At 48.7% G+C, this 27,267-nt stretch overlaps 1 protein-coding gene across 1 annotated transcript in view; it reads right to left on the bottom strand.

Moving 5' to 3' along the window:
• ADGRB1 (adhesion G protein-coupled receptor B1) overlaps positions 1 to 12,447 on the bottom strand; it is a gene marked incomplete at both ends in the record, with an annotated part of 212,136 nt that extends 199,689 nt beyond the window's left edge. Inside the window, one exon of the mRNA XM_082499435.1 lies at positions 11,700 to 12,447. Coding sequence (XP_082355561.1) covers positions 11,700 to 12,447 — 748 coding nt within the window. The remainder of the gene's footprint in view (positions 1 to 11,699) is intronic.
• Between the last annotated feature and the right edge of the window lie 14,820 nt (positions 12,448 to 27,267).

Below are 27,267 nucleotides of genomic sequence, written 5' to 3'. Positions count from 1 at the left end.
TATCTGGTTTATTTGGCACGCCATCCAGGCCAGCAATGCTCCAGACATGTTACCTCCTGTCCAGAAAATGACTAGGGGACCCAGGAGGGTGCTGGTAGCAGGACAAGCCCAGAGACATTCATGGAAGTTGAGGGTCATGAAGGATTTGTGTATGAGTAGCAATGAGGGGAACTGGGATTGTCACAGTAGGGGATTGCCACATAGTAGGAAATGAGGTTTCATGCTTCCTACTATTCACAAAACTCTATTTTTAAGAGTAGAAGGGAGAGCATGCCACCTTTCCCTCCCCACTGGCAAGTTTGGGGTGGATATATGAGGCTCAGGAGTGAAGAAGAAGGTGGGATGTTGTGTTTAAAGGCTTGGAAAAGCCTTTACTCTCTTCCTCTGCCTTGCAGCAAGTAAAAGTCACCAAATTATGCCAAGGTAAAAATCCCACCGAACTTGTCACCGGCTCTGATGACAATAGGCTCAAAACATGGCACTGCTGACGTGCCCATGGGGCAGGTACACCAGGGCTGGTAGGAGGGAAGGGACTGCACAGTGGCATGTTGCATGCAAGAGCTGCTGAGCGAGAAAAGCCAACCCTGCCCTGACAGCTGGTGGGATCCATCGTGGCTCTCCCTCGAGTTCTGTTGTTCTCCTTGACGGTTCCTCAGCTGCGGTAGGTCCACAGGGGCAGGTGGCTGAGCTCCCCGAAGGGGCCTCCGGAGCTCCTCCATGGCCCAAAAGTGCAGAAGCATGAAAAGCAATCTCTTTAAATACCTCTCTATAGTTACCTGGGGACTGCCGTGGTCTCTGCATGTTTTCTTCTTCAGCAAGTACTCCCCCAGCAAACCAGCCGTCTTTCTGAGCAGCTCCTCTGCTGCTCACTGCCTGCCTTCCTGTTATAAACATTACCAAACTCAAGTCACACCACCACCTGTTGATCTTGGCTGACCCTAAGGCACGGTAGCTAGCTGAATTTCAGGCCAATTAAAGAAGAAACCCCCAGAATTTAAAATCTAGACATGGGAGAGGAGAGTTTGGGGAGGTTAACAAGGCTGAGCATCTCATTTCATTGAGGAAGGTGGACAGCCAGATTTAGACGCTGTGTTGCTGGGTCATGTTGAAAACATCACAAACACCTCCAGGCTGAATCACCCCAGCAGGGTGATGCTGGCGCTGGACCTGACTGCACAATTTGGTTGCAGCATTCACATACTGAGTACGTGGCTACCCATGGAGCACAGCCTCACGGGGCTGCTCCCAAGTTAAGAGTCACTCCAAACCCAGCAGAACTCCCTGAAACATGTGCTTTCCAATGCTTAGCAAAAAGTGTACAGCACAGCGGGAAGCTTTGTAATTCAGAACATTAAAATAAAAAAATAAAAAACACAAACAAATTAAACAAAACCAACAAACTAAACAAAGGAGGAAGAAGGGGCATGAGGAAGAGAGGGGTTTGTGTGCAGAAATGAATTGTCATCAGTCAGGTTTATTGACTTTCCTTTGACTGACCCCACGCAAACAGGACAGAAGACAAACACTGCACAAGCCCAGCTTTAAATAGATGCCCTGGCCCATCTGTCTTGGTGCTTTGCTGCTGGGCATGGCCAGTGATGTCTTTTCAAGCACACGTCCTCGACTGGAATTCTTGTGCAGATGTCTCCTCGGTCCAGCTCTGTAGAGATTACTAACCCACTGTCTTCAGGGAGCGTAATACTAGTCCCAGGTTAATAGGCACCAAGATCACAAATAGTACCATCCTCATGGACTGGAACTGTTCATGGGGACTGGACTCTGTCTCCCCCGGCAATTCCCTCTACCAGGACTATTTTGCCTGTAGGTAGGTACACATCCACAGCATCCCTGTCTTCTAGCCTGGTTGCCCCACAGGGCAGTAACTTTAAAGCCAAGAAGCTCTGAGTACAACAGAGCTGCTTCCTTCCCCGTCCCGGCTCTATGTTGGGCCCTTACAGAGGTCTCTGATAGCCAAGCTGAACCTGCACTGCAGTCTTCCCCATGGAGCGTGTCCTGCAATGGCTTTCTTCCACACCTCAACTTCTGACCACAGAACTAGTAGAAATGGGAATATGTTCATGGTCTTGGTCACACTGGCCAGTTTAATTGAAAATGGCTACCAGAGTCAAGTTATGGGAAGGGACACCAAAACTAGACCTTGATTTCATCCAGCAGGTGCATGAGATGGCACATAGTCCTGCATGTGAAGTGCACAAAGAACATCGTATAATGCTTTTTCATGTGGCTGGATTTAATCTGGGGGAGCAGGAGGCACTGGAAGACATAGTGAAGTCATCGTATCCCATGTCCTATCACAACCTCCAGTAGATCTTGAAGGAGAAGCTCTCTGTAGGTCCTCTTCTGCATCAGCCCCAGGGTCCTGCATCAGCCCTAGAGCCTGGATGCCAATAACCTGAATCTTTGTCCTTCAGTCTTCAGATCAGGAGCAGGACCAGTGGAATCAAGAAGGGAAAACACTCGTGCTCTTAGCTGTTTCTATTGCTTTCAGTACCATAAGCTGAACTTCACTGTTTTCCTCTGGTTTGGGTGCCTTCAACACAAAGATACTCAAACCTTTGTCCTCAAAACTAACAATCAGGGAAGTGTCAACTTCCATTCAGAAAAAACCACCACTAAACATCCAGGCTGGTAGAGACCAGGGCATCCCCCTCTTCATCCAGGCAAGGTGACAAAGCCAGGGACCAGTAAGTATCCCTTCTATTTGATGGTAATTTCATCCCTGTGCTTTAGGACCCTACTAAACTTCTTACATGCACATATCCACTGTCATATCACCTCCACGCACCCAAAACTGTTACAACACTTACAGGAATCAACACCAGCCTCTCTTTGTGCCTGTTCCCCATTGCTGCTGGTGTTCATGCAGATCAAAGCCCACATCTTGCAGGAAGAACACAAACTGCCCCAGAACTGATGGAACAAAGCAGCCGCCCTGTCAGGGCAGCCCAGTTTACTCAGAAGGCTGGAGCTGCAGCTTTCACCCCTCCAGGTCCCTTCCTTTCCTTACTGCTTCTAAACATTGGGAATATCCCAAGCCAGTAACTGTTTGTTTAATGGCATAGACCACTCAAGACCTATTGAGAGCATTCAGCTTAATGAGGTGTGTGGCAATAATTGCTCTATCAAAACTAGAGCCAGGGAACAAAAAGAAATATATTTTAACTCAACAGATCTGCAATTCTGATGATGTGCTAAAGGACGTCCTTTCCTAGTCTGGTTGTCTCACCCTGCTGGAAGGCTGAAATGTAGGATATCAGTATCAGATTGCCGTCTGCTGTGAGTGCAAGAAGAGAGTGTACTACACAGAGATTCAATGACTGGAGGTGACATTGGCAGAGCCACCTCAGGGACACACAGTTTCTGAATCGTCCCCAGGTTAAAGTGTCACAGAGCCACACTAAATGATACCTGCTGAGAATCCAAAAAAATTTACTCATCTATTTAGTCCAAGCTTGCTTCAGTATTGTCTTGGGGGATGATGGGCTCACAGAAGACAGAATAAACACCCGTAGATGTTGTAAAATTTCTCTGAGTATCAGAACAGGAAAAGAAAAATATGGGAGGAGAGATGAGCTGCAGAAGTGATAGTGATGCTCTGGAAGAGGCGTGAAATCTACTGTTCTGCCCAACATGCAAAGAGATTGCTGTGGCTTAGAGCAGCCATGTTCACTCTCAGAGTACTCATGGATAAGCTCTCAACCTTGCTAAGCCTCTGTTCCTAGCCTGTTAGACAAATATCAGAGCCCTTCTCCCCTCCTGAGTCTGTTGTCTGTTAGATTTCTAAGGCAGCTGGGCTAAGCACCAGCTCTGCTAAGTCCTGGCTTCACCCAAAGTCTTTGGCAGCTGCATCTCGACAGAGAAAACCAGAACTGTAAAATGAAAAACTCCCTTTCGAGGAAACCTGGGAGAAACCCCAGAGCTATATCCACCATGAGAGACAGTATCTGCCAGGTCAAGGAGCTCAGTGCCAAGGAAACCCATGGAAGTCATAGGTTCATAGAATCATAGAACAGTTTGAGTTGGAAGGGACCTTAAAGATCATCTAGTTCCAACACCCCTGCCATGGACAGGGACACCTCCCACTAAACCACGTTGCTCAAAGCCCCATCCAACCTGTCCTTAAGCACCTCCAGGGATGGGCCCTCAACAACTTTTCTGGGCAACCTGTTCCAGTGTCTCACCACCCTCAGAGTGAAAAATTTCTTTCTAATATCTAATCAAAATCTCCCCTCTTCCTGTTTGAAGCCATTCCCCCTCATCCTATCACTACATGCTCTTGTAAAAAGTCCTTCCCCAGCTTTCTTGTAGGCCCCCTTCAGATACTGGAAGGCTGATGTAAGGTCTCCCTGAGCCTTCTCTTCTCCTGGCTGAACAATCCCGAGAAGTCAGGTGCCTGACTTTGAGGTACCTTTGAGGTCAGGCACTTCAAAGATGAATCAGGCACATGAAAAAAAAAAAAAAAAAAAACATGGATCCAGTTCCCTTTGGAAAGACAATGTTTTCCATTTTTCAGCCTGCTCCCATCACCTAAATACATCAGATATTCAGAGTGGGTGGTGAAAAGGGCCAGGAGTGTCTTTGTGCACCCTCCCTTCCGCAACGTTAGCATCCTCATTCTCATATTCAGCAGTTACAGTTGTAAAACCACACCGCAGATATGATGATTTTGAATCTGGTGTCTGTTTCCCTGCATCTAAATTTCACCCTGTATTCCCATACAAAACATTTTGGGGCAGCTGCTATGGATCCTGAATACAAGATGATGTTAAACAAAGGCAAATTTAAAAAAAAAAAAAAAAAAAAAGCATAACTGAAAAGCTGAGCCTTTCACCAGGCTGCCACTCTGCCACTCATTAAATTACCCGTAAAAGTCCCCTCATAGCAATAATGGGAATAGTTGCCTGTGAAACTCACTCGGCAACTGGATGTGAATTCCACCTTTAGTCTCCCTGCTACAACAATAATGCATTCAGACAGTAATTGCTGATGTTTCTGCATTGTGATCATGTCCACAAGCTGTTGGGTTCACAATGGAACTGATCGTTTTTGTTTTTTTTTTTTCTTTTTTCTCTCCCCCTCAACATCTCCCAAACAGGACATCTCCATATAGACTCATGCACGAGTGAATTCAATGCTGAAAAAGCAGCACAGGCACAGGAAATCTCTGCTCTGCCACTGGGAAGACCTCAGTCCTCTTATGCCCATGACTGATTCTCCCTGATATCCAGTGATAGGATGCATGGGAATGGTCCCAAGCTCCACCAGGAGAGGTTTAGACTGGACATTGGGAATAATTTCTTTACCAAGAGGGTGGTCAAACACTGGAACAGACTTCCTAGAGAGGTGGTCGATGCCCCAAGCCTGTCAGTGCTATAGAGGCATTTGGACAGTGCCCTTAATAACATGCCTTAACTTTTGGTCAGCCCTGAATTGGTCAGGTAGCTGGACTAGATGATTTTCTGTTCTGTTCTATTCTATTCTATTCTATTCTATTCTATTCTATTCTATTCTATTCTATTCTATTCTATTCTATTCTATTCTATTCTATTTTGTTCTATTTTGTTCTATTTTTAAGGTCTTTAATGACCCCAGAGGAAAGCAGTGGGGCAGGCAGGGCTTGTACAGATCACAGAGGTCTGAGTGTTTGAACTGAGTCAGGAACCCCCTTTCCAGGACCCAGGAAGGAGTTAACACACGCTTTCCTCATCCATAAAACACTCCACTGACTGCATGCAGGAGGGACAAGACCCATCAAGAGTTGCCCATATGGGTCCCTGCAGGAGACAAAGTGGTGAAGGTCCCCTGTTTGCCAGGTCCCAGGTTCTGTTTGACCTCCTCCTCCAGGAGCTGTGAAGTGGTATCAGCTCTTGCTCACAGCCGTTAAGGTTTGGACTTAAGCAGGGAAGATGTTCGGTAAAATCCTCAATGCTTTTAGCAGGGTAACACAGGAAAATTTTACATGTGAGTAGAAACCAGCCCTTCCTTGCCCCATGTTTTGCTGGTGATGTCTCACCGTCTCCTAGCTCTGCTCTCAAGGACGTGCAGACCAGACAGCAGGGACAAACACAGATGGAGAAGTGAGGAGCTGGAAAGCAGCACACCTTCTCCAAGCACATTCAGCAAGCCTGTGCCAAGAGGAAGGAGAGGCAATGAAAATGCACCCGTCCAAATCCCTTTGCCATTTGATTGGCAAATCCAAAGCGGAGCCAAATCCAAAGCCAAACACCTTTCTCTGCAAGTTCAGCTGTTGTTTGGGCCTGGGGGACTCTTGCAGGAGGAATAGAGCCTGTGTGGTAAGAAGAAGCTGAAGAGGTCAAGGAGAGGCTTGAGAGCCTGTCCCTGGGCAATTTACTCACAGTTCTTTATCAGTCCCTGAGCTTTCATGGTGGCTAAAGCTCACCACAAACATAGGAAATGACTTATCAAGTTATTTTGGCCCTGGGGGAGATTCAAGTGAAGGAGAGCTGTGTCACAACACGATTCCTGCAGCAGGGAGGATGACAGTTCATTCATTTTCCCCTATGCCTCTGGCCCTTATTCCACACCATTCCTTCAGCAGTCACTCAGCCACCAGTCCAGGTGGAAGCTCAGCCCTGCTGAGGACACATCATGTCTCAGCCAGCAGAAATGGCCAAGCCTGAAACAAAGCTTCCCAACAACAACCAAGGTTTGGAGGATGTCTCCTGCAGTGAGAGATTTATGGAGTTCAGCCTACTTAATGCAAGTTAAGAAGCAACTTGTTCATGGGTCTATAAATGCCTCTCCAAAGAGTGGAGAATGGACACTATATGACTTCTTAATCTAGAAGACAGAGGTAGAAAAAAATCTAAGGGCTGGAAGGTGAAACACCACTAACAAAATAGAAGTGAAGTGATGACCATGTGTGAGGAAGGAGTTGTTCCTCTGCATTTGTTCAGAACAATGGGGACAGCAAACCAATGGAAAAGTTTATCAGGAAAGGCAGGAAAACCCCCAGCGCTTCAGACCAGCAATATCTTGATTCAGTTTTTGTGAGAACTAAGCAGCTCCATTTAAATCTCAGTTTCAAGTTCTTTCCTGAAATAAATTTGTCAAATTCTCTGGCTGAGACATGAAACCAATCAGACTCATTCATCATAAAAATCCATCCATCCCTGGAGCCATCTACTTTACCAGGGAGCAAATAATATATTTCAGGGGCACACATTTAAGCCTCTTTTGCAGTCGGTATCTTGGATCCCTCCAAGATGGGGGTATGAAGAGCAGAAGGACCAGAGAATGCTGGTTAGCTCTTTGGGCCACCAAAATGTGACAGCACTGCAATGGCCTTCCAGGAACTTATTACGTGGAGACAAGGCTAATTAGACATTCATTAAGTGCCTAACTCAGCACAGCACTTAAGAACACATTTAACCTTCTCTCATTACAATGTCACAGCAGCGTCCCTTTTAAAGCTCCAGGTCTGATTACAGTGAAGCCAGCTCACATTTGGAAGGGTCACCAGGGTTTTCAGACCTTGAAGTCCCAATGCCCCATGTTTCAGAAGCTTTCCCATCTACAGCCTCCTTGTGTCCTCCCTCAAACCAGTGTCGGAGCCTATTCCAGGAATGTCAATTTGCATTCCCAAAAGAGAGTTCACCTCTAAACATCAGGACCTACAACCAGTCTCTGCCTTCTTCCCATGTTGCCTGACTCAACCAAGGGAGACCTGAAGATGGCAAAAAAAATTTCCCCTTTGATTTGTCTTATCCCAGAAAAAAATTCCTGTTCAAGCCTTCCTGGAGCAGCAGCTCGAGGTAGATGCAGCAAGGAGGGGAGATGTGGGGGGTCGGCTGCTGCTGCCAATACATTTCCAAGCATGTCTTGCTGATCACCAGGACAAGCTCCGTGTGCAGCAAGACACCGAAATATCTCCTGCCGCCTCTGCACCCTGACAGATTCTTCCCACCCCCACCACCGTTGCTGTAACCTCTGCAACGTCTGCGTGGGACAGCAAGTGCAAAGAGGGTGTCTCACTAAAGCTGAGAATTAAATTTGGAGTGGTCTCTCCTTCCTCCAGACATTGAAGAACAGATGCTGTGGACAAGGCAGGATCACTTCAGCAGAGTTACCGTGTGATGTCCTTCATAAATGACCACAAACTCAGTTTGAGGCTTAAAAAGGAATCATCATAGAATGGTTTAGGTTGGAAAGGACCTTGAAGATCATTGAGTTCCAACCCCCCTGCCATAGGCAGGGACACCTCCCACTAGACCAGGTTGACCAAGGCCACCTACAGCCTGGCCTTGAACACCTCCAGGGATGGGGCCTCAACAACCTCTCTGGGCAATCTCTTCCAGTGCCTTACCACCCTCAAAGTGAAAAATTTCTTCCTAATGTTCAATCTGAACTTGCCCTCTTCTAGTTTAAAGCCATTCCCCCTCGTCCTATTGCTATATGCCCGAGTAAAAAGTCCTTCCCCAGCTCTCCTGTAGGCCCCTTTTAGGGACTGGAAGGCCGCAATAAGATCTCCCCAGAGCCTGCTCTTCTCCAGGATGAACACCCCTAACTCTTTCAGCTTCTCCTCACAGGAGAGGTGCTCCAGCCCTCGGATCATCCTCCTGGCTCTCCTCTGGACACACTCCAGCAGGTCCATGTCCTTCTTCTGTTGGGGACTCCAGAGCTGGATGCAGTACTCCAGGTGGGGTCTCATGAGAGTGGAGTAGAGGGGCAGAATCCCCTCCTTTGACCTGCTGGCCACACTTCTTCTGATGCAGCCCAGGATACGGTTTTCCTTCTGCGCTGCAATCGCACACTGCTGGCTCATGTTGAGCTTCTCGTCAAGCAACACCCTCAGGTCCTTCTCCTCAGGGCTGTTCTCCGGCAATTCCCCGCCAAGACTGTATTTGTGCTTGGGGCCTCTATTTGTGCATCAACATCCCTATGTACCTGAACCAAGTGTGAACTCATTGGCCATGAGTGAAATCAGGCTCTCAGTTGGGTTTCTTGGGTGCCCCAAGTAGCTCTGGAGCAAGGGTCAGTACATCCACATCTCCACCATGGGTGGGAGATCTGTGGTCTGAGTTGGCAGCAGAAGTTCATCTCCCAGCTCTGCTCTTTTGCCACCAAAGCCAACATCCAGCCCAACAGACCTATTCTCGGCTTGCTCTTGAGTGACTTCAGAGAGCAGGGAGAGGACACAGTCTAATCCAGCACACAGACACATAAATGCATTCTCCATCCTTCAGTATGCCCGTGCCTAGGGATGGGGAGTGAACCTTTTCAAAGGGATCTCACACACAGACTATGAACCAAAGCACGGCTTCTTCCAAGGCAGCATTACAGTGTAGCCTCCGTAGATTTGCACCCACCCATTTGCTTTGGAAATATCCTACGTATAGAAGAGGCACATCAGGAAAACTCAGGCTCCACATTTTGGGGTGGTATCTGGGTGTCTGGTAATTCCTTATGTGCCTTGAAAGTCATCAGAGTGGATTAGTACAATACAGGCATGTACCTTTGTTCAAAGATTAAAGTATCAAAACAGGCCCAGAAACAACAAATTACTCGGGAAACAGCGGGGGGAAAAAAAAAAAAAAAGCTTGAAGGAAAAAAAAAATCCTACAAATACAATCAGGACGACAATGACAGCAATAATCAGCATCAGCACTTGGAAATCAGGAACCCTATCAAAATATTCCACCCACAAAATGCTGTTAAGGGATCGCTGGCTCTCTGTCCAAATTGGATCTCGCCTCCATCTTCCTTATCAAGGCTTTGCAAAAAAATCAAAACAGACAGAGTGACAGACAGAGCAGCACATGGAGAGGCCAGGCACCCTGCAAGCGTCGTTTCTATGTAGATGGCTTCCCAACAGTGAAAATGATAATTCTGTATCTTCAATATGGAGCAGATGTGAGCAGCCAGCAAAAAATTATCTACGCTCTCTACAAATATTTGACACCCAAAAAGGATTTTGATTCAGCCACCTTTGAGCCTCTTTCATATTTATTTTCTGGGAACATTCAAGCACTCAAGCTGGACTAGGAGAGATCTTTACAAAAGCCAATATTAAGCTTGAATGCTTCAGGATTTGCTGAAAATCTTATTTCAAATTTCACCTTTGGTTGCAATGAAAAAGGTCACGCTGCTCGGGTTGAATGCATAAATCATCCAATCAGCAAATGTAAGGCATGACACATGACTTAACGAAGCTCACATCACTCCGAGGAGGCAGCCAACCCGGTACTCCTCGCAAGCCGTTCACACAGGAGAAAAGGGCATTGCAAAGAAATCCAAAATCTGGAGAGCGAATATTGCCGTGTGCTCCTAGCCGGGGAGGGAGGCACGGCTGAAGAACTAATTTGCAGGATTTATGGCTCGGCTGTGTGCCTTCACGTATTGATTCACAGATCAGTGAGAAACAAAATCTCCCCCAAAATACACTGACGAAAGCACTAATACCTGATCATATACTAATCTCTCAGCTAACGCCAGACTGCGGTCTGCAAGAAAATCGTGCTGCACAGCTTGGACCTGTGCCTGGTAACCTCCTTCCTACTGCAAGCAAATTTAGCCTCCTTCCCCCTGCCTTGAGAAATTCCCCCCCGGACTGGGGGTGGCTGCAAAAGCCAGACAGGAGCTTCAGAGTCCAGACCCAGATGGATGCCAGCTTTCTCCCAGTGGCAGAGAACATATTAGTCCACCACCTGAAGAAGATGAGACCCTGGGGTGGGGGTCAGGCGTGGGTCTGAACCTCTCCGAATTGGAGTCTCCCCTCCCCACCACCCAGATTCCTATTTAGCATCACACCTCCGCTTTACATAACCTGCCTGCTGGCAGGTGGGATGGGAGCTGAGAATAAATACATCAGAACGGATCTGACACAGGCACTGAAATAGAGTATTCGCTCTTGGACCCCCCCAATACCATTCTGCTTTGTATGGCACCATAGCACCAGTGGAGACCCCATCGGATCTCTGCAAAGAGCATTTCCCTTCCCACACCAGTGCCTGGATCAGACCACAGCAGCATCTCACCCTTATTCCTCACCCTTTTTTGTCGTGTCTCTTCCACCTCCTTAGTCCCTTTCCAGCCCATACCATACTCAAGATCATCATGAAAACACTGATGAAATACTTGAGGAATGAGCCCCAGCAGAGGCACCAAGTAGCCCCCCAGAAGCAGCGTGGTGAGTTTTCTTTTTGAAAACCTCCAGAAGGAAACTGAGGCTGAGAACAACATCGACATGCCTTCTGCTGCCGTTCCCTCGAACCAAGCCCAGGAATTAAGGTGTTTTTTTTTTTCCCCCATGAATTAAAATGGTTGATAGGGCTGCTGAGCACAGCCTGCCTCGGGAGGTAGTTTGGATCCTGCCTTTTCTAGGACATCTGTAATTACGTTGGAAAACTGCTTGCCCTCAGGTAAGACTCTCCCCTCAGCAGCTCTAAGGCTGCAGAAGTAAAACAAGCAAGGCACAAGCCCTGGTAATGAATGAAACAATTTGGGGTATATTTAGGGGAAGCTGCTTTGCAATTCTAGTCGCAGGCTCATAAAAAGCCACAGGGGGTTATCAGACCCGCCTATCAATTAGCAAATAAGGTTTTCATACCAGGCATCCACAGACTCAGACACAGAGGTGATGGGGGCAATGCAAGACCTGGAAGAGGAGAGTCCAACCAACCCTCCCTCCCAAATGTCCCCAGCCACTCTCCACTCACCCAGAAATTCTGCTCCGCTGCTGTCCTTGGGGCTGCTCATGCAGTTCTCCAAGTAAATCCCATCCTTATAGCAATCTTCCTTCTTCCTTGTGAGCCCCAGAATCTCGCTGGTCTGATCTAGGACCTCCCCTCCTGAGCAAGAGCATGGGGTCTGCATAATGCCGCATGGGTGGGAGCTGCTGCTGATGGCCAAGCACGCATCCAGCCACTTGCAGAGCATTTGGCAAGCAGCTTTGCTAGGGTTCCTGTTGCCCACCACGAGGTACTCCACTGAGAAGTCCCTCTCCTGAGCTTTTGTGGGTTTCCACCTCACGGGCCAGCTCTCCACCTCTGGTGGCGCAGTCTGCTTCATCTGGAGGAACTGCTTGTTGGACTGGAGGAAGGCATAGCGGGTGGACCCATCACAGAGCTTCAACACATCGTCGAAGCTCTCCATGCCCAGGTAGGTGCGGGTGGACTCCAGGAAGGAGTCGAACTGGTAGGTGCGGATGTGCTGGTGGTCACATATGCCGGTAGGTTTTAGAATCTTCATGTACAAGGTGTACCTCCGAGGGTCAGGGTTCTGGATAATCCAAGAGCAGAGAGAGGAGTTCAATGGGAAGACAGCAAAGGAGGAGAAATACCCAAAGAATTTCCCCTGGACCAAAGTGGTGCAGGGAGTTTGTGCCAGGTCCAGAGCGACCACGGTCCACACAAAGTAGAGTGGCGATACCAAAAGCAGGTTCAGGGCAGATGCAATGCTCCTCATCCTAGGTCTCTGGTCCTCTGGAACTCAAAGTAAATGTCAAGCAGGCGCCAGATCCTGGACATAACAGGGACCAGCTTAGAGGAAAAGTGAGAGTTTAAGAGGCTCTGGATCCGAAATCAAGCCAATCCTCCCATTTCTGGATTTGAGCTCCCTCCTGTGGCCATAAACAACACCTGGAAAAAAAGGGAAAGGAAGGAGGAGGGGAGAGAAAGAGAAGATACTTGGGATTTGTTTTTTTTTTCTGGTGGTGTTTTGGTTTTGGTTTTTCATTAACCCTTTGCAAGGCTGAGAATCCACCCAGCATCTTCAGTCCCAGGAGGTCTCTCACTGGGGGAAGATGCAGCCCCACATCACCATCCCCATGCTAGGTTTGGGGGTGTCCCCATCTCTGTGATGTCCTAACCCCCAGGAGGGGCTCAGCTATGACTCACAGTGGGGGTGAACACAGCTGTCACCCCACTTTCCCAGTGCCTTCTGCCCATGCAGTGCCTCTCTGCTGAGCTGAGCAGAGCCTTTGCAGTGATTTCTAACCATCTCCCCACAGCAAACACCATTTTTAGGGAGTTTCCACCCCTCTCCATCCCAACGGATCCAGGGGGCTGGTTCAACACAGACTTCAGGCTGCACCTGGGGAAGGTGGGCTGGAGGTCGGCTGGGCTCTGCCTCCTCTCATCCTCCTGCCAGCGCTTGGGTTTTTTTGCTTCTTTCTGTCTCTGTCTTTCTCTGTCCTCCCTCCTCTCCCACCAAATCAGCACGGGGGAAAGAAGTTGTTGTTCAGTACCCCAACACTGGTCTAACCCTGTGCCCAGACAGGAGGGCAGGGCTGGAACTATCCCTGTACCAGGTACAGGAGAAAAAAAAGGGGGGGAGTGAAGGCAGATTTGAAGTCTTCCCACATCATGCAGCCACCCAGCTTTGAACCCCTGTGTGCAGGACACCCCAACGCCTGCGGTACTACAGCTGAGCACAGAGCATCTCCAGAGAGTAAGAGTCCTCCCTGCCACCCCCAAGACCTCCTTCAGCGCCCAAAGTCTCTTCAGCAAAGGTAATATCCCTCTTGCATTGCCCTAGGGGACCCATTCCCTCTAACACTTTGTAGCCCACATCTCTTCAACCCAGCAGCCCAGACCCCTATATCCCCCACCACGCCAAAGAGACTCCTGCACCCTCTCCTCTTCTAAGTCTCCCTTTTTGTGATCCTACCAAGAAGACCCAACTGTGCGCAATTCCCATCATCTCCCCTCTTTCCGGGGGAGGAGAAAGAGGGTGAAGCACCACCAGTAGCAGGGCTCTCTTCGTTTTGTACTCCCACCCCATGCAGTGTGCACCCCAGTGTTTTGGGGGGGGGGCTGCTATTAACAGATGCAGACCTTCAGCGTGTGGGGCAGAGCTTCTCCCACTGCTGGTCATACAGCCACAGCTCCTTTTCCCTCTCACCTCTCCAGCCATTTCCTTTCCTTCCCTCTTGGCTCCCCCCAGGTAGAGAAAATCAGGAGTTTCCCCTTGGGTGAGGTTTGCCCTGGCCCTGCAGCACTTGTTGCCTCCAAAACAGGGTCGCTGCCCAATTTCAAAAGGACAGTTCTGACCGCTGGGAGGGAGGTTTCCCCTACCATGTCAGATAACTGACTTTTGATTTTAGGAGCCTCCGCGGTGCACAGGTTAGTGAAAAACAAGTGTTCAGCACCTCTGCATTGAAGCCTGAGTGCAAGCAGCCAAATTCCTGAGATCCTAACCTTGCCCTGGGCTGCAACCCCGAAATGATTCAGATCATCTGGGATGTGTTTCTCCGTGATCAGGGACCACGGTGGCACTGCCAGGAAGGAATTTGGGTGAAAGTCTACCAAGAGAGGCACCTGCTGTGAGGGAGGAGGGAAAACACCTCTTCTCCATCGCAGCCATTGACCCTTCTCATGATGTCCACACTGCTCAGCCCCAGGTGCCATCTCCCACCCCGCTGCCAGGCTCTGCCTTCCCAGGCTGCAAACAGAGGAAGCTTTCACAGCAGCCATACAAATTCCCAGCAAATCTACAATTCAGGCAGCTAAATACAATCCCAGGAGAGACTGAAAAATAAGACGTGAAGCCCATAGGACCACCCTGTGCATCTGGGAAGACATAAGAAGCCAAATGCATCTCTGCATTCACCCCTTGGTTTCTCTCCTTGCTCTATATTGAAGTTTTGTTTCTGCATCTCCCCTCTTCTGCAAAAGCCTTTTTTTTTTTTTTTTTTTTCTGGGAAGGAAAGGGTTAGGTAACTCGAAAGTCAGATCCCCTATTTGCAAACTGTCTTCCATCCGAGCTTCAAATCACCGCAGCCTCTGCCAGCAGATTCCTGCGTGTCTGTTAGACCTGACACTAATCAGCATGGAGTCCAAATGCATTTGCACTTAAATTTTTTAAAAGTCAGGTCCCCGCTCCTGACAGTGCTTTGCAGCCTGCAAAGCTCCGCAGTGCAAATCTCCCCGTGCCAGACTCCTGCCTGCCTCGGGGGCCAGATTTCAGGAACGCAGCCTGTTTAGCGGATGCAAAGCGGCGTTTGCTTGCAACGACAACCACAGGCGTGAACCAAACATCTTATAAATTTTTCCAGAGAGGTCATCCTGATTAGCAGGAGGGGTTCCCTGCAAATGACTGTGAACGCCTTAAATATTAGCTTTCGGTAAGCGAGAGGTGCTTGCTTAGCTGAGACTCTGAAAGGGACCACGGGTTCGCCTCTCCCTTGTTGTTGAGCAGTGCCTGAGCAGCTCGTGCTGTTCCTAAGTGGGCACAGCCTTTGCAAAGCCAAAATCTATCCAGCTTTCACACCGATGAGCCAGCTAGGGATCGTCTTAACCTCTGGTCCAGTCCGTGAAGAAACCTGCCTCTCCCGGTTGGAAGCAGGAGCCAGCGGTGCCTCCATAGCAACGAGATGATTAGGAGACAGGGCTTGCGCCGAGATCCGGTCCCTAATGGTGACTTCAGTGCGTGGGATTCAGCCCAAGCCTCCTGCCCTCCGCAAACCTGATTTTTCTCACGCTGGCCACAACCCTGCTACTGAATGAGGATGTAGCGAGCACAAAATGCATTCCCCCCTCATCGCCCCTCTCTGGGAAAAGCACCGTAAAAGCCAGCAAACTTTAACTAAACAGACCCGTTAATGGGACGCTGTGTTACGGTTGTTAGGTCCCAGAATTGATTTCCCCTGAACGCAGTCCCATCTGGAAGGTTTCACCATAAGGAATATAAGCATATTTTTTTCTCCTTCAACTACTCCTTGCTGAAGTGGGAATCTTTACTGAGAGCAGAATAAGCGAATAGACAAAAGCCCCTCCTCACCTGGATCTTTGGCTCAACATGTGTCGGACCTGGAGGGGAGGGAAGATGAGATGGGCAGCTGACCAGCTGCTGCATTTCAGCAGAGATCCATCTTCTACATTTTAATCCAGAAAAATCCCAAGGAGGACATATACCAAAGGCTGCAGCCTGCAGCTGGGGAAGTGATATTAAATGCACGAAAAGACAGATCATTCCAGTGTTGGAGATCATGTTCCTATGGCACACAGGCAAATTTGCCCATATTCCCATGGATTTTGCCACAACTAGTGCCTAGGTAGCCTGGCCACTTCTGTAATTTTGTGTAATGGGAAAGATCTGTGCCTGGTTGCATTCCTTGGCTCCAACTTGGAGTACGTGCCACCTCTCCTGACCTTTCCTTCCAGTGCTGTGCCTGGGAGATGGGTCTGGAAGAGAAACCTTTTCTGGACTAAAGCTCAGGAACAACAGGTCACAATGGAGTACCTTGGGCTGTCCCTTTCCTGCATTTCTCAAGAACAAAAAGAAGGGCAAAAGGTTCAGATTAAACATTAGGAAGAAGTTTTTCACTGTGAGGGTGGTGAGGCACTGGAACAGGTTGCCCAGAGAGGTTGCTGAGGCCCCATCCCTGGAGGTGTTCAAGGCCAGGCTGGACGTGGCCTTGGGCAACCTGGTCTAGTGGGAGGTGTTCCTGTCTATGGCAGAGGGGTTGGAACTTGATGATCTTCAAGGTCCTTTCCAACCTAAACCATTCTATGATTCTATGAAAAATATTGTCTTCTTTGTGTGTGTGCCTCTGGCAGAAGACATTTGTTCATCCCAAGCAACTCACAGAATGAGGTTGACAAGTTTGGTCCGACTGGCTCTTCTGCCTTGGTTACCTTGTGCAGGTGTTAGAGTTGATGAAGCAGAGGGTTATGAAGATGTGAACTACCAGCATGGTTCCTGCACCCTCGCATGCCTCCACAGAGCCCTGGTAATTTTTTCTACCTCCTTGCAGAGTATTTGCCATCCCACCCCAGCACCCACTGGAGCAGACAGTTCAGAAACGCAACCTGAGATGGGCCTTCACAGCTTAAGCAAAACCAGACAGGGACTGAATAACATGTTGCACCAGGCACCTGGGCTGCCCAAAGGGTTTAGGCATCCAGTTTGCACTGGTCCCAGTGAATTTTGGAGCCTGAAAACCATGGTGAGCTCTTCAGTGGTGCACTCTATCTTCCTGCAGTAATGGTAAACCAAGAAGATCCAGGTCTGAGGCTGGAGTTTTCTACCACCCTCACGTCCCTGTTTGCTTTCTGCATGTTTGTACCCCCCAAGCACACTCCACGGCCATCCTGGCATGGGATGTGTGGGATCAGGGAGTGATCAGGGCATCCCCTGCCTGCCTACAACTACTTTCATCCCCTGCCTGAATAGCCCCACATGAGGATTCACCCATCCCACCAAGACCTTCCAGATGGATATCTCTGTATTACTGTGCCTGACTTTGTGGCTGTGCCCCCAGGATAGGGATTTCAGCTCTGCACAAGCAGGAGGAGCCTGTGAAATACAGGCAGTGCTGCAATGTGCCCTGCTTTGTGGGGTCCGTGCATCGCACAGAGTCCTCCCCACGAGGGAAGGGCAACCTCCCCGGTCGTGCATCCACCACCTTCCTCTGTGCTGGTGACACAGGACTCTTGGTGCAGCAGCCTGGATCTGGCCAATGGAGGGCACTCTTAGATATGCACACAAACACACACGCACGCACGTACACACAAGCATTCCACAGAAAAAAAAAAAGGGGAAAAAAAATCAAAACAATGACTGCAGAAAGGGCATCTTTCCCCACTGTTGCCTGTAGGACCTTTTCCAACACCCTCACCCTGATCTGCCCCCAATAACTCAGCCATGTCCCAACTCCCCTCTCTCTGCCCACCAGCTCAGATGTGCCATCGTCCAAGATTTACCTCCCTCAGCTTTTCCTTCTCCTGACCTTGGCACACGGCTGACATCCCAGCAGGGTGAAAACCACTCTCATCAAGCTAATTCTTCTTTCCTGGGGCTTCCCATTTCCCTGTAAGAAGTCCCCAGATATCAAACAAAATATCCCTTTTGCCGGAGGCAGAAAATTGCCTGGCCCTGAAAAGCTCAGTCCCTCGCCACTCTGAAAAAAACACGAGAAACGAGTGTGCTCTGACCTTATTCGCAAGGAACAGCTAGCAGAAAAAAAAAAAAATAAAAAAAAAAATGCTGCAGCCACTTGGCCTTTTTCTTTTTGCTACGGAGATGAGGAAGCAAAACACAGTGGAAATGTCTGGAGAAATGCGGTGATATCTGTGACACAACAGCACACAGAGGAGTCAAGAAGGGCTCAGACCTGGCAGTTGTTTGGCTGCAGTGGCTCTGCCAGGCTACAAGGAGAGGAGATAGACCTGGATGGCACCTAGAGAGGGATGGAGCTTGGACAGATCCTGGAGCAGTGCCTCTTCCATAAAATCAGTGCTCAGAATCAGGATTCTTCCTTGGTATTATTATTTTTAATGATCCATTTTCCTTCTCTTTTCCATGGGTGTTTACTTAACTCTGGCCTTTCCCAGCAACAGTTTATCTATAGGGATTCATGTTTATTTTCTGGCAAAGCAGAATCTAGTGGGAAAACTAGGAACTGAAAGAGCAAAAAGGTGACTCGGTGGCTACTGCAGGACTGGGAAATCCTTTAGGTCTCACCCTGACTTCAGTGCACATCCACAGTCTGGCGAGGCACTTTAGATGAGGACCGTATCCTGGAAAAGCTGATAAAGCAGCTCCAGCTGGAGCTCCCCAGGTCAGGGCCTGGCCTGGCCAGATCTACTTTTGGACCAAATGCTGAGAATTAAATTCAAACAAAGACCCTTTGGGAAGCAAAGGAAAGCAGACAAGAGTCAGAGAGACAAGAGTCCAGCCCTGCTCCCCTCCTGCTGTTGCACTTGCCAAAAACATATTTCTTCATGACCCCTCACTCCTCGGCATATTTCTTCCACCGCTGTGGAGAGTGATGTACTGCCCACTGCCTCTATCCATCTCAGTCTCCTGAGTGCAGAGAAAGCCTGATTCTCACCTGCTTTCTGTGCTAATAAATGATATTTATACACACTAGCATCCTTCATCCCAAATTTCTCTCAGCTCCAACCTGGAATGGCACCTGCTTTAGGGGTGGACTCCAGCAGACATGTAACTGCCTGCAGAAATAGCAGCAGTAGGGTAGGAAATATTTGATCCTGTGATGGGTATTGGCTTGTGGGGTCAGAATCCCAGTCCTATTTCAATTTTCAAAGGCTAGAAGAGGGTATTTGGGGAAAGGGAGAGCTGAGAGATGATATATAGAAATGGATCGCACTGGGAAGCCCCAGGAGGCTTTCAACCACAATGAGGAAACTAAAGTCCCTGACCCTCAGTTGAACCATCCCTTCTCTGATCACCTTCAGCATGGGGAGACACTATCAGGGGAGCCAGAAGCCAGATTTTAATCCTAACTCCAGGATTTGTGCACACTCTGAATTAAGCATCTCTGCTAATCCATGCTTCAGTTTTCCCACCTGAAAATAAGGATGTAAGAAGCATCCTCTGCTTTTCTCTAGCTCTCTGTGATCTGAAAAGTTCCAGCAAAGTGCTGAAGTTGGTGATTCATTGCCAACCCACTAGGATTTCATCCCGAGATGAGATGAACAACCTTAAATACTGAGGTCTCCGCTCCAGATCATGTTAATTGAAGACGGACCCATAGCTAAAACTCTCAGGCAGGGGTGTAGGCAGGTCAGGCTCAGTTCCTGGCTCTGCATGTTTTGTTTTTTTTTTTCAGTGAGTGGGATCAGGAGACAGCTGAGCAGAAAGACTGGACTCTAAAATCTAGGAGCCAGTAAAATTTCTGTAGAGGAAACCTGGCAGACAAGGGTGGCCAGATGTGCTCCATCTGGTCCCAGAAGTGGCTGCCCAAGGGAAGTGGGCCCAGGGGTCTGCATCATCTTCTGTTGGGTCCAACACAACCTCAAACAGATGTCATGTGTGCACATGGTGTCTTTTAAACATCACCTCAGCCTGAGTTGCAGCTGTGTTTATCCTCATCTTTCCTCTACATGGGTAAAATGTTATTGGCCTGGACTGTTGGGAGTACTACCAGCACTGGGAGTTTCTTAAGGACTGCATGATATAGGGATGGGTTCTTGGCAGAAGGTGGCTGATGGAGGTCATCATAACATTACATCTTAATCTGCCTCAGTTTCTCATTAGCAAAGCAGACTTAAACTCCAGTTAACAGTGTTAAGGTAAAGCCTGCTGTGAGTTTAGGCTGGTCATTGCTCCACACTGTTCCCACCCTCAAGAGTGATGTACTGCCCACTGCCTCTATCCATCTCAGTCTCCTGAGTGCAGAGAAATCCTGATTCTCACCTGCCTTCTCTGTTAATAAATGATATTTATACGCATTAACATTCTTCATCCAAAATTTCTCACCCCCAAGAGAATATATAACTCTTCTGATCCCAGTAAGATCAGCCTTTCCTCCATGCCAGCAACACCCATACCTTTTGACTGCCCTAGCTCCCACACATCCCTGTTAGTGGCACCACCCAAGGAGCAATGCATATTGCCAGAAATACCTTGAATTCTACACCAGCAAATCCTAGAAAACTCCTGCTTTCCCTTATTTCTGCCCATTTAGTGGTCCGCAGCCGACCCTTTGAGTTCTTTTCCCCTACGCTCCCACCCTGCTCCCGGGTGTGAGGGTTACACAAAAGGGCCTCTGAGGGCAAGGTCATCCTAATGAGTGGCAGAACGCAGGTGGGGGCCAGAGCACTTCCATCGCCACTCATTCGTGCTGGGGACCGGGATGCGATTGATTGGAAATGCGGCTGGAGGTTAAAAGCACTGGTGTTATCTGGGGAGCTAAGTGGGAGCCCCCAGGGAGAGGGGATGTTTAGGGAGGGGCTGTGTGTGCAATGCTGAGGCTCAGAATTGCATGGGTGCATGGGAAAAGCAATGATAGGCCAACCCAAAACTGGGCTTTGTGATTCACGGGGCTGCACATGCAGAAGCCATAGCTCAGTACACGTCTTGACGTTGCTCACTTATGCATCCCGCACAAATTATATGCACCAGGGCTCATTTTCTGGCCTCTGAGGCCAAGAGCCTTGACATAGCTGATGTCCATGTGGCTAAATTGCCTATCCCCCAAAGCAGAACAACCTTGCCACAGTGCCTAATGCTCTCTCCTGAGCTGTGCCCAGGCATGGTCTGGAGTGGTGTTTGTTGGCCGGGGCCAAAACTTTGCCAGAAAATGTCCTGAGTTGTGTAGGCAGTGATGGGACAGTGTTTCAGGCTATATCGTGGCCCTCTGGAGTTATTGGTGCAGACGTGGGTACAGAGGACAAAGGAAAAGCTGGTGCCTTGGCCAAAGCACCTGGAGCTCTTCTCCTGCCTGGTCTGTCCAGACTCCCTGGGACTGAATACCAACTGGGTTCAGCCCTTTGCCTGCCCCGTGGCAACCTGGAGCTGGGCTGGCCAAAAGAAAGGAGAGAAAGGGGATGTACAGAAGGGAAAAGTAGCTGGGTTTGCAACCAGCTCCAGACCAAGACCTGCACTAGCTTGGGTCTTAGTGCTTCTGCCAAAGAAAGTAGATTTCTTTCCTGCACCAGGAAAGTAAATTTCTACTTTGCTGTCCTCCAGGTGCTTACATGGCTTGGTATGACCAGCAACAGGGGATGACCACAACCAGAAGCCTTTGACCATCCCTGGATGTACAGAAGTTTTAATGTGTGCTCTTCTTCTGATTCTTTCCATGGCTTTGTGCACTCTCTCAATGATCGTGCCTCAGTTTCCCCATCGGACAAACAACATTGACACTAACCCATTGATGGAGATCAATTTTCTAGGCAGCAGCTGGGAAAAGAACGAAAGATTACATCAGGGTCCAATTTTAAATCAACCCTGAAGGTGAACTGTGCTCAGTTTTTGAATGCTGCAGTCTCAGCACAGTTAAAACTGGACTGGGAATGTTTCCCCTTCTGACAACAGGAATGCAGCTCATAATTTTAGGCATTCAGTTTCCAATGTCTACCGAGGATGTCTTTAAACTGCACACAGAAGGACCTCAGATTTGCAACTTTCATGTACCTTTCAGCAGAAGGAAGATAGAGACTCAGGCTGGGACTACAAGAGACACCCGAGATACAGGTCCTTTTAGTAAAACTAGAACTGTGACCATCCCTTGCCTTTCTTTCACTCTCCATAGAGTGAGCAGCGCAAGAGAACTTGAACTACAGGACTGCTCTAGCTATGGGAGTGATTCCAGCTGCTTCTACACAGTCTGAAATGAGCGGCTTTGAAGTCTTCTGATACCACACTAATGTGGGCAAACAGGAACTTCCCAGTGGCATGGAGGGGGTAGAAATATCTGAGCTTTAGCAGAGTGTGGGACTTTTCTACCAAGTTGAGCACAGACCCTGAAGTTAAAGAGAATCAGGAACATACCCGATCCCCTTTAAAGCCCCAAGTTTCGGTGGTTTTGGATCCACCCATGACCTTGAAGCAAGCAGAAGTTTGCAACCTGAACTTACAAAAGAAAAGAATGATAAATATGTGCATTTCTACAGCACCTTCTCTCCAAGGTCCTTAAGGGACATGGGGAGCAGCAGTGAATTAAGCCTCATGACGCAGAAAGCCATCCTTACTGACCCCAAAGGCTGAACACAAACAAAAGGAAGTTCTTTTTCACACAGCTCGTAATTCAATTGGGGACCTCACTGCCACAGGATGCTGTGGAGGCTAAAGTTATAAAAGAGTGCCAAAATGGATTAGAGAATTTGTGGAGGACAAGTCCATCAGATGCTATTAAATGCAATGGTCTGGATGCAACTGCTGGTCTCAGAAGCGTCTACTCTTCTTTGCCTTACCTTCAGTCTTTCAGTGTGCATTCAGATGGACTTGGATGACCCTGGGTCAGGGCAATCCCCATTGTCAATACAGACTGGTGGGTGAAAGGATTGAGAGCAGCCCTGCAGAGAAGAACTTGCGGATATTGGTGAATAAAAACTGGACATGAGCCGGCAATGTGATCTCATAGCCCAGAAAGCCAACCACATCCAGGGCGGCATCAAAAGCAGTGTGGCCAGCAGGTCGAGGGAGGGGATTCTGCCCCTCTATTCCACTCTGGTGAGACCCCAGCTGGAGTACTGTGTCCAGCTCTGGGGCCTCCAACACAAATCCCTGTTAGAGCAGGCCCAGAGGAGGGCCACGAAAATGGGTAGAGGGTTGGAACATCTGTCCTTTGAAGGAAGGCTGAGGGAGTTGAGGTTGCTCAGCCTGGAGAAGAGAAGGCTCCGGGGAGACCTTGTTTCTGTTTCTCAATATATAAAGGGAGCTTATAAGACAGATGGAGAGAGACTTTTTACCAAGGCCTCTAGTGACAGGACAAAGGGTAATGGTTTTAAACTGAATGAAGGTAGGTTTGGATGGGATATGAGGAACAAATCTTTATGATGAGGATGGCAAGACACTGGACCAGGTTGCCCAGAGAAGCTGGGGATGTCTTATCCCTGAAGATGTCTAAGGTTAGAAGGAGCTTTGAGCAACCTGATAGGAAGTGCCATCTAAACACGAGGAACTTCTTTCCTTTGACGGTGTCAGAGCACTGGCACAGGCTGCCCAGAGAGGTGGGGGAGTCTCCCACTCTGGAGACATTCCAAACCCACCTGGATGCATTCCTGTGCAACTGCTGTACATGACCCTGCTCTGGCAGGGGCTTTGGACTGGATGATCTCCAGAGGGCTCTTCCAACCATGACCATTCTGTGATTCTGTGACCTAGTGAGAGATATCCCTGCCCATGGCAGGAGAAGGGTGGAATAGATGATCTTTAAAGGTCCCTTCCAAACTTATGTCCCCTATGATTCTGTGATTCTATGATTCTATAACCTTTGCTCCTTCCCTAAAAAACATATATATATGTTTTTATATAGAGAGGTGCAGGAATATTAGTAACTACCCCTAAGCCGCAAGACGTGTGTCCATACTGCTAAACAAACCATGGCCAGAGCCTGAAACTAAATGGAGTGTCACAAGTCACACCCATGTTGCTAAACCCCCCTACAAAAATGGGTTGTCCTGATCCATGTCCTCCTGTTCATTCTGTGATGTCCTGCACGGTGCCATTGCACTGCTTGGCAGAGCAGTCATTAGGGTCGTCATCTGCCCCAACCTAAATCTTTTGGAGTGTCATGCCCACACCATGCAATGCCATGCCTGACCTAACCATGCTGGACAGTAAAGGGTGTCTGCCTGCTCTGCTCCCTGGAGACCCCCCTGCTTCTCCTTGCAGACTCCTCAGGGCAGATACTGCCTTCTAAGCTCCCCTATAACAGATCCTAAGATGTTCGAATATAGGCAGGCTGGCAGAGGGATGCAATCATAGCACAGGCGCTAACGAGCCAGATTATTCCTCGCATCTCATCTATCAGCCTCATGACAAGCGGTTCAGGATTTGCATAAACAAGACAGATGTACACTTTTCCCCTTTTCAGTCTTCTCTCCAGGAACTCTTGAGCAATGTGATAAGGGAGGGAAGATAGCTTACTGGTGAGGGGCAAGCATCGGGGGTTTTGGGAAGCAAGAGACTCCTCTCTTTTCACTTTCTTGGGCTTTTTTTTTTAATCACAGGAGATGATGGAGGATGTTATAGAGTGATTTGTGCAGTGTTGAGAATGTGCTGGTTTGGGGCTGGGGTTAGTTAGCTGTCTGTGTGCAGCCTTGATGAAGATGAAGGATTGAAGGAGGATGGTTTATATTTATTCTGAGAAGGGCTCGCGTGATGCTTTATCACAGGGATGACAGCAGAGGCCGTGCTTTTCACATGCTCCTTGATTTGTATGGGTTTCCACTTCTGGCTTAGAGGACAGGCAAGCAGGACAGGAGTGAAGAGCTGGAGGTCTGCAGACAACAGGCAGGGCTTAGATTTAGGTTTCGACTCAAGACCCAAGACCTAGGAGGGGACCTCAGCTACAAGACCATGTGCAAGCAATTCTTCTGCTTCCCATTTCCTCCAGAGAAAGATTCTGAGACTGCTCCTCCTACTTCCAGCCCAACACTGTTTAGAGAGACCTCACCGTAAGGTAGCAGCACGCATAGACCCAGGTGTTCCCAAGGAGCCCTGCAATGACAAACCCACATGTGTAAGCCCAGGAACTAACCTCAGTAAACCAGGAAATGCAGGAGAAATGAGCAGTCCTTCTAGGAGGGTGCTGGGAGATGAAGATCATTGAGGTTTTTTGCCCAGAGGGTAGGTTGACCCAGCACAGTGGGGCACAGTGGATGCCCTCAGTCTCCCAGGACAATACCTGGAGGGCCTGCGGCGTCTCCACAGGCTGAAATCCGGCACAGGTTGGTTGAAAACGAAAGCTCCCACCTCGTGCGAGACACAATGAGCAGATGGCCCTCCTTTTGTTCCTAAAGAACAGAAATTCTCATGCCAACTAAATGCTAATTTGCCCTTTTACTGTCTGTCTCCACAGGCTATGTCTATACTACTGAACGAAACAGAGCAGGGGCTGTTCTTTGGCTCTGGGGCCAAGCATGGCACAGCTTGCAGCCACACACCTCAGCTCTCCTCCCCTGGAAATAGGCTGGCCTCATCCCACAGACCTGTGGGAGAGAGTCTCTTGGCTCATCCATCTACCAGACTGTGTCCTGGCACCGTCTTGGGCCAAAACTGCACTGGGGAGCATGTAAGTAATTAAACAGTCTGGATGATCACGGGACCACACTCATGCCTGCATTTAATCCCTCGTTTATTTACGAGGACAGACCTAGCCTCAGAGGGAGTGAATGGACATGAACAGCAAAGGGTTTGTCTTCTTGGGTTTCCCTGGAAGAACTGAGTAGTGGTAGAGTTCTCCCCATGGGGAGAAGATCCAGGTATCACCTTTATTGGTTCAGGTGGACCTTTGTGTTGGAGCCATGTCAATGGGGGAGCTTGTCTTTGTCTTACCCAGTTCTGCCCATAAATTGGGAACTTTGGCCTTGAGAGAAGACTGTGAATCCTGCCAGCCCCACCATGGCTGATTAGAGCTCTCCCCTCATCGCTCAGCATGCCAGAGTCAAACAACCAAATGAGGAAAAGCATTAATCCAGCTCCTCCTTTTTGTCAGGGGTGCCCATTGGCATCTTACAAAGGGCCGGTAAATGTGGATGGGATGTGTTGATCCCAGTTAGGCGAGCAGAAGCATAATGTTTGCTGCCGATGGTTTTCAAGAGAACAGGATTGCTGCTTTTTCCCTCTCCCTCTCCCTCCTTCCCTTCTTCTCCTTTGCCTTTGCAAAGTGCGACAGCGTGGGGATGAATCGCCTGATTGTGTGCTCCTCTTTCCCCCACCACGCCGCACCAACAGCAGGGTTGGGGGATGGAAAAGGAGCCCAGCTGCTTCTTGTGGGCTGTTCTCTCTCCACCCACCAGGCACTTTAAATCAGACACAAATTAACACCAACTCCTGGCATCCTTTATTAATCGGATTGGCTCAGTGTTAGTTTGCTTTGCTGCTATCTTCTATTTTAATTCTTTTTTTTTTTTCCCAAGCCCACCTTCCTGAAGAGCATACCTAACAATAACAGCAATGCACTGGAGAGCAGGGATGGCTCCTCAGCTGTTACAGGTAGTGATCATCTCTGGTTTCTCAAGCTTTAAAACATGCACCATGCCCCAGCAGGGGACAGCAATCCCTTGAATGTCTCATATTTCAGCAATCTTTTCCATCCATACTGCTCTCTAAGCATCGTTCAAGGCGAAATCCCATGCACACAGTCGCAAACATGATGAAATGCAGCCACCTTTAGGGTACAGAGCATCTGTTATTTATCATCTTATATGAAAGTTATGTAAGATCTCTTCTCCTAGCAGAGAAAATCGAGGTAGCTAAAGTTTGACTGCCTCATGTGGGACATAGTGGAAGTAAAAACCTGACTCCTGTGTAGTCAGAAGTGACCACTGTCTCCAGAGGTTCCACACGGACTTAAACATAGGGAGCTATTCCCACACCCTGGCAAAGTTGGTACCAATAGGGTCACTGACCCTCATCACGGTGGAGCACCATGACCAGAGTCTAAAGAATAGTCATCACTGATGGAGGCAGACATACAACTTCATGACTCGTCTTTTGAGATCCATGACTGGACCTTCAGGAGCAAAGATGAGAAGGATTGTAACCATTCCTTTGCTGCACCCAGCTTTGAGAGACAGGAATGCTGAAGTGTATGATGTCCTTCAAAGCTCGCTATCCACTAAGTCTTCTCAGCTTTGCAAGTCCCCTGGTCTCTGTGTGCCCTGCCCCTCTTATACCCCTGGTTTGTCAGTCCCCATCAGCAATACGCATGATGGAGGCAAGATGTAAGGAGCAACTTATGGGTTTCCTGCTGGAAGGACGATCCTTAGCTAGGGAATCGGCTGGTTCCTCTTTGCTATCTGTATGGTCATGTTTGCCAAGCCACTCAATCCAGCATGCACTGTTCGGCAACTGTCAAACCTTTTG

The sequence above is a fragment of the Vanellus vanellus genome (genome assembly GCF_965231255.1).
Source record: "Vanellus vanellus genome assembly, chromosome: 2".
In the NCBI taxonomy this organism is placed as follows: domain Eukaryota; kingdom Metazoa; phylum Chordata; class Aves; order Charadriiformes; family Charadriidae; genus Vanellus; species Vanellus vanellus.
The sequence above is the reverse complement of the archived record's forward strand: the minus strand, read 5'-3'. Positions and strand labels throughout refer to the sequence as shown.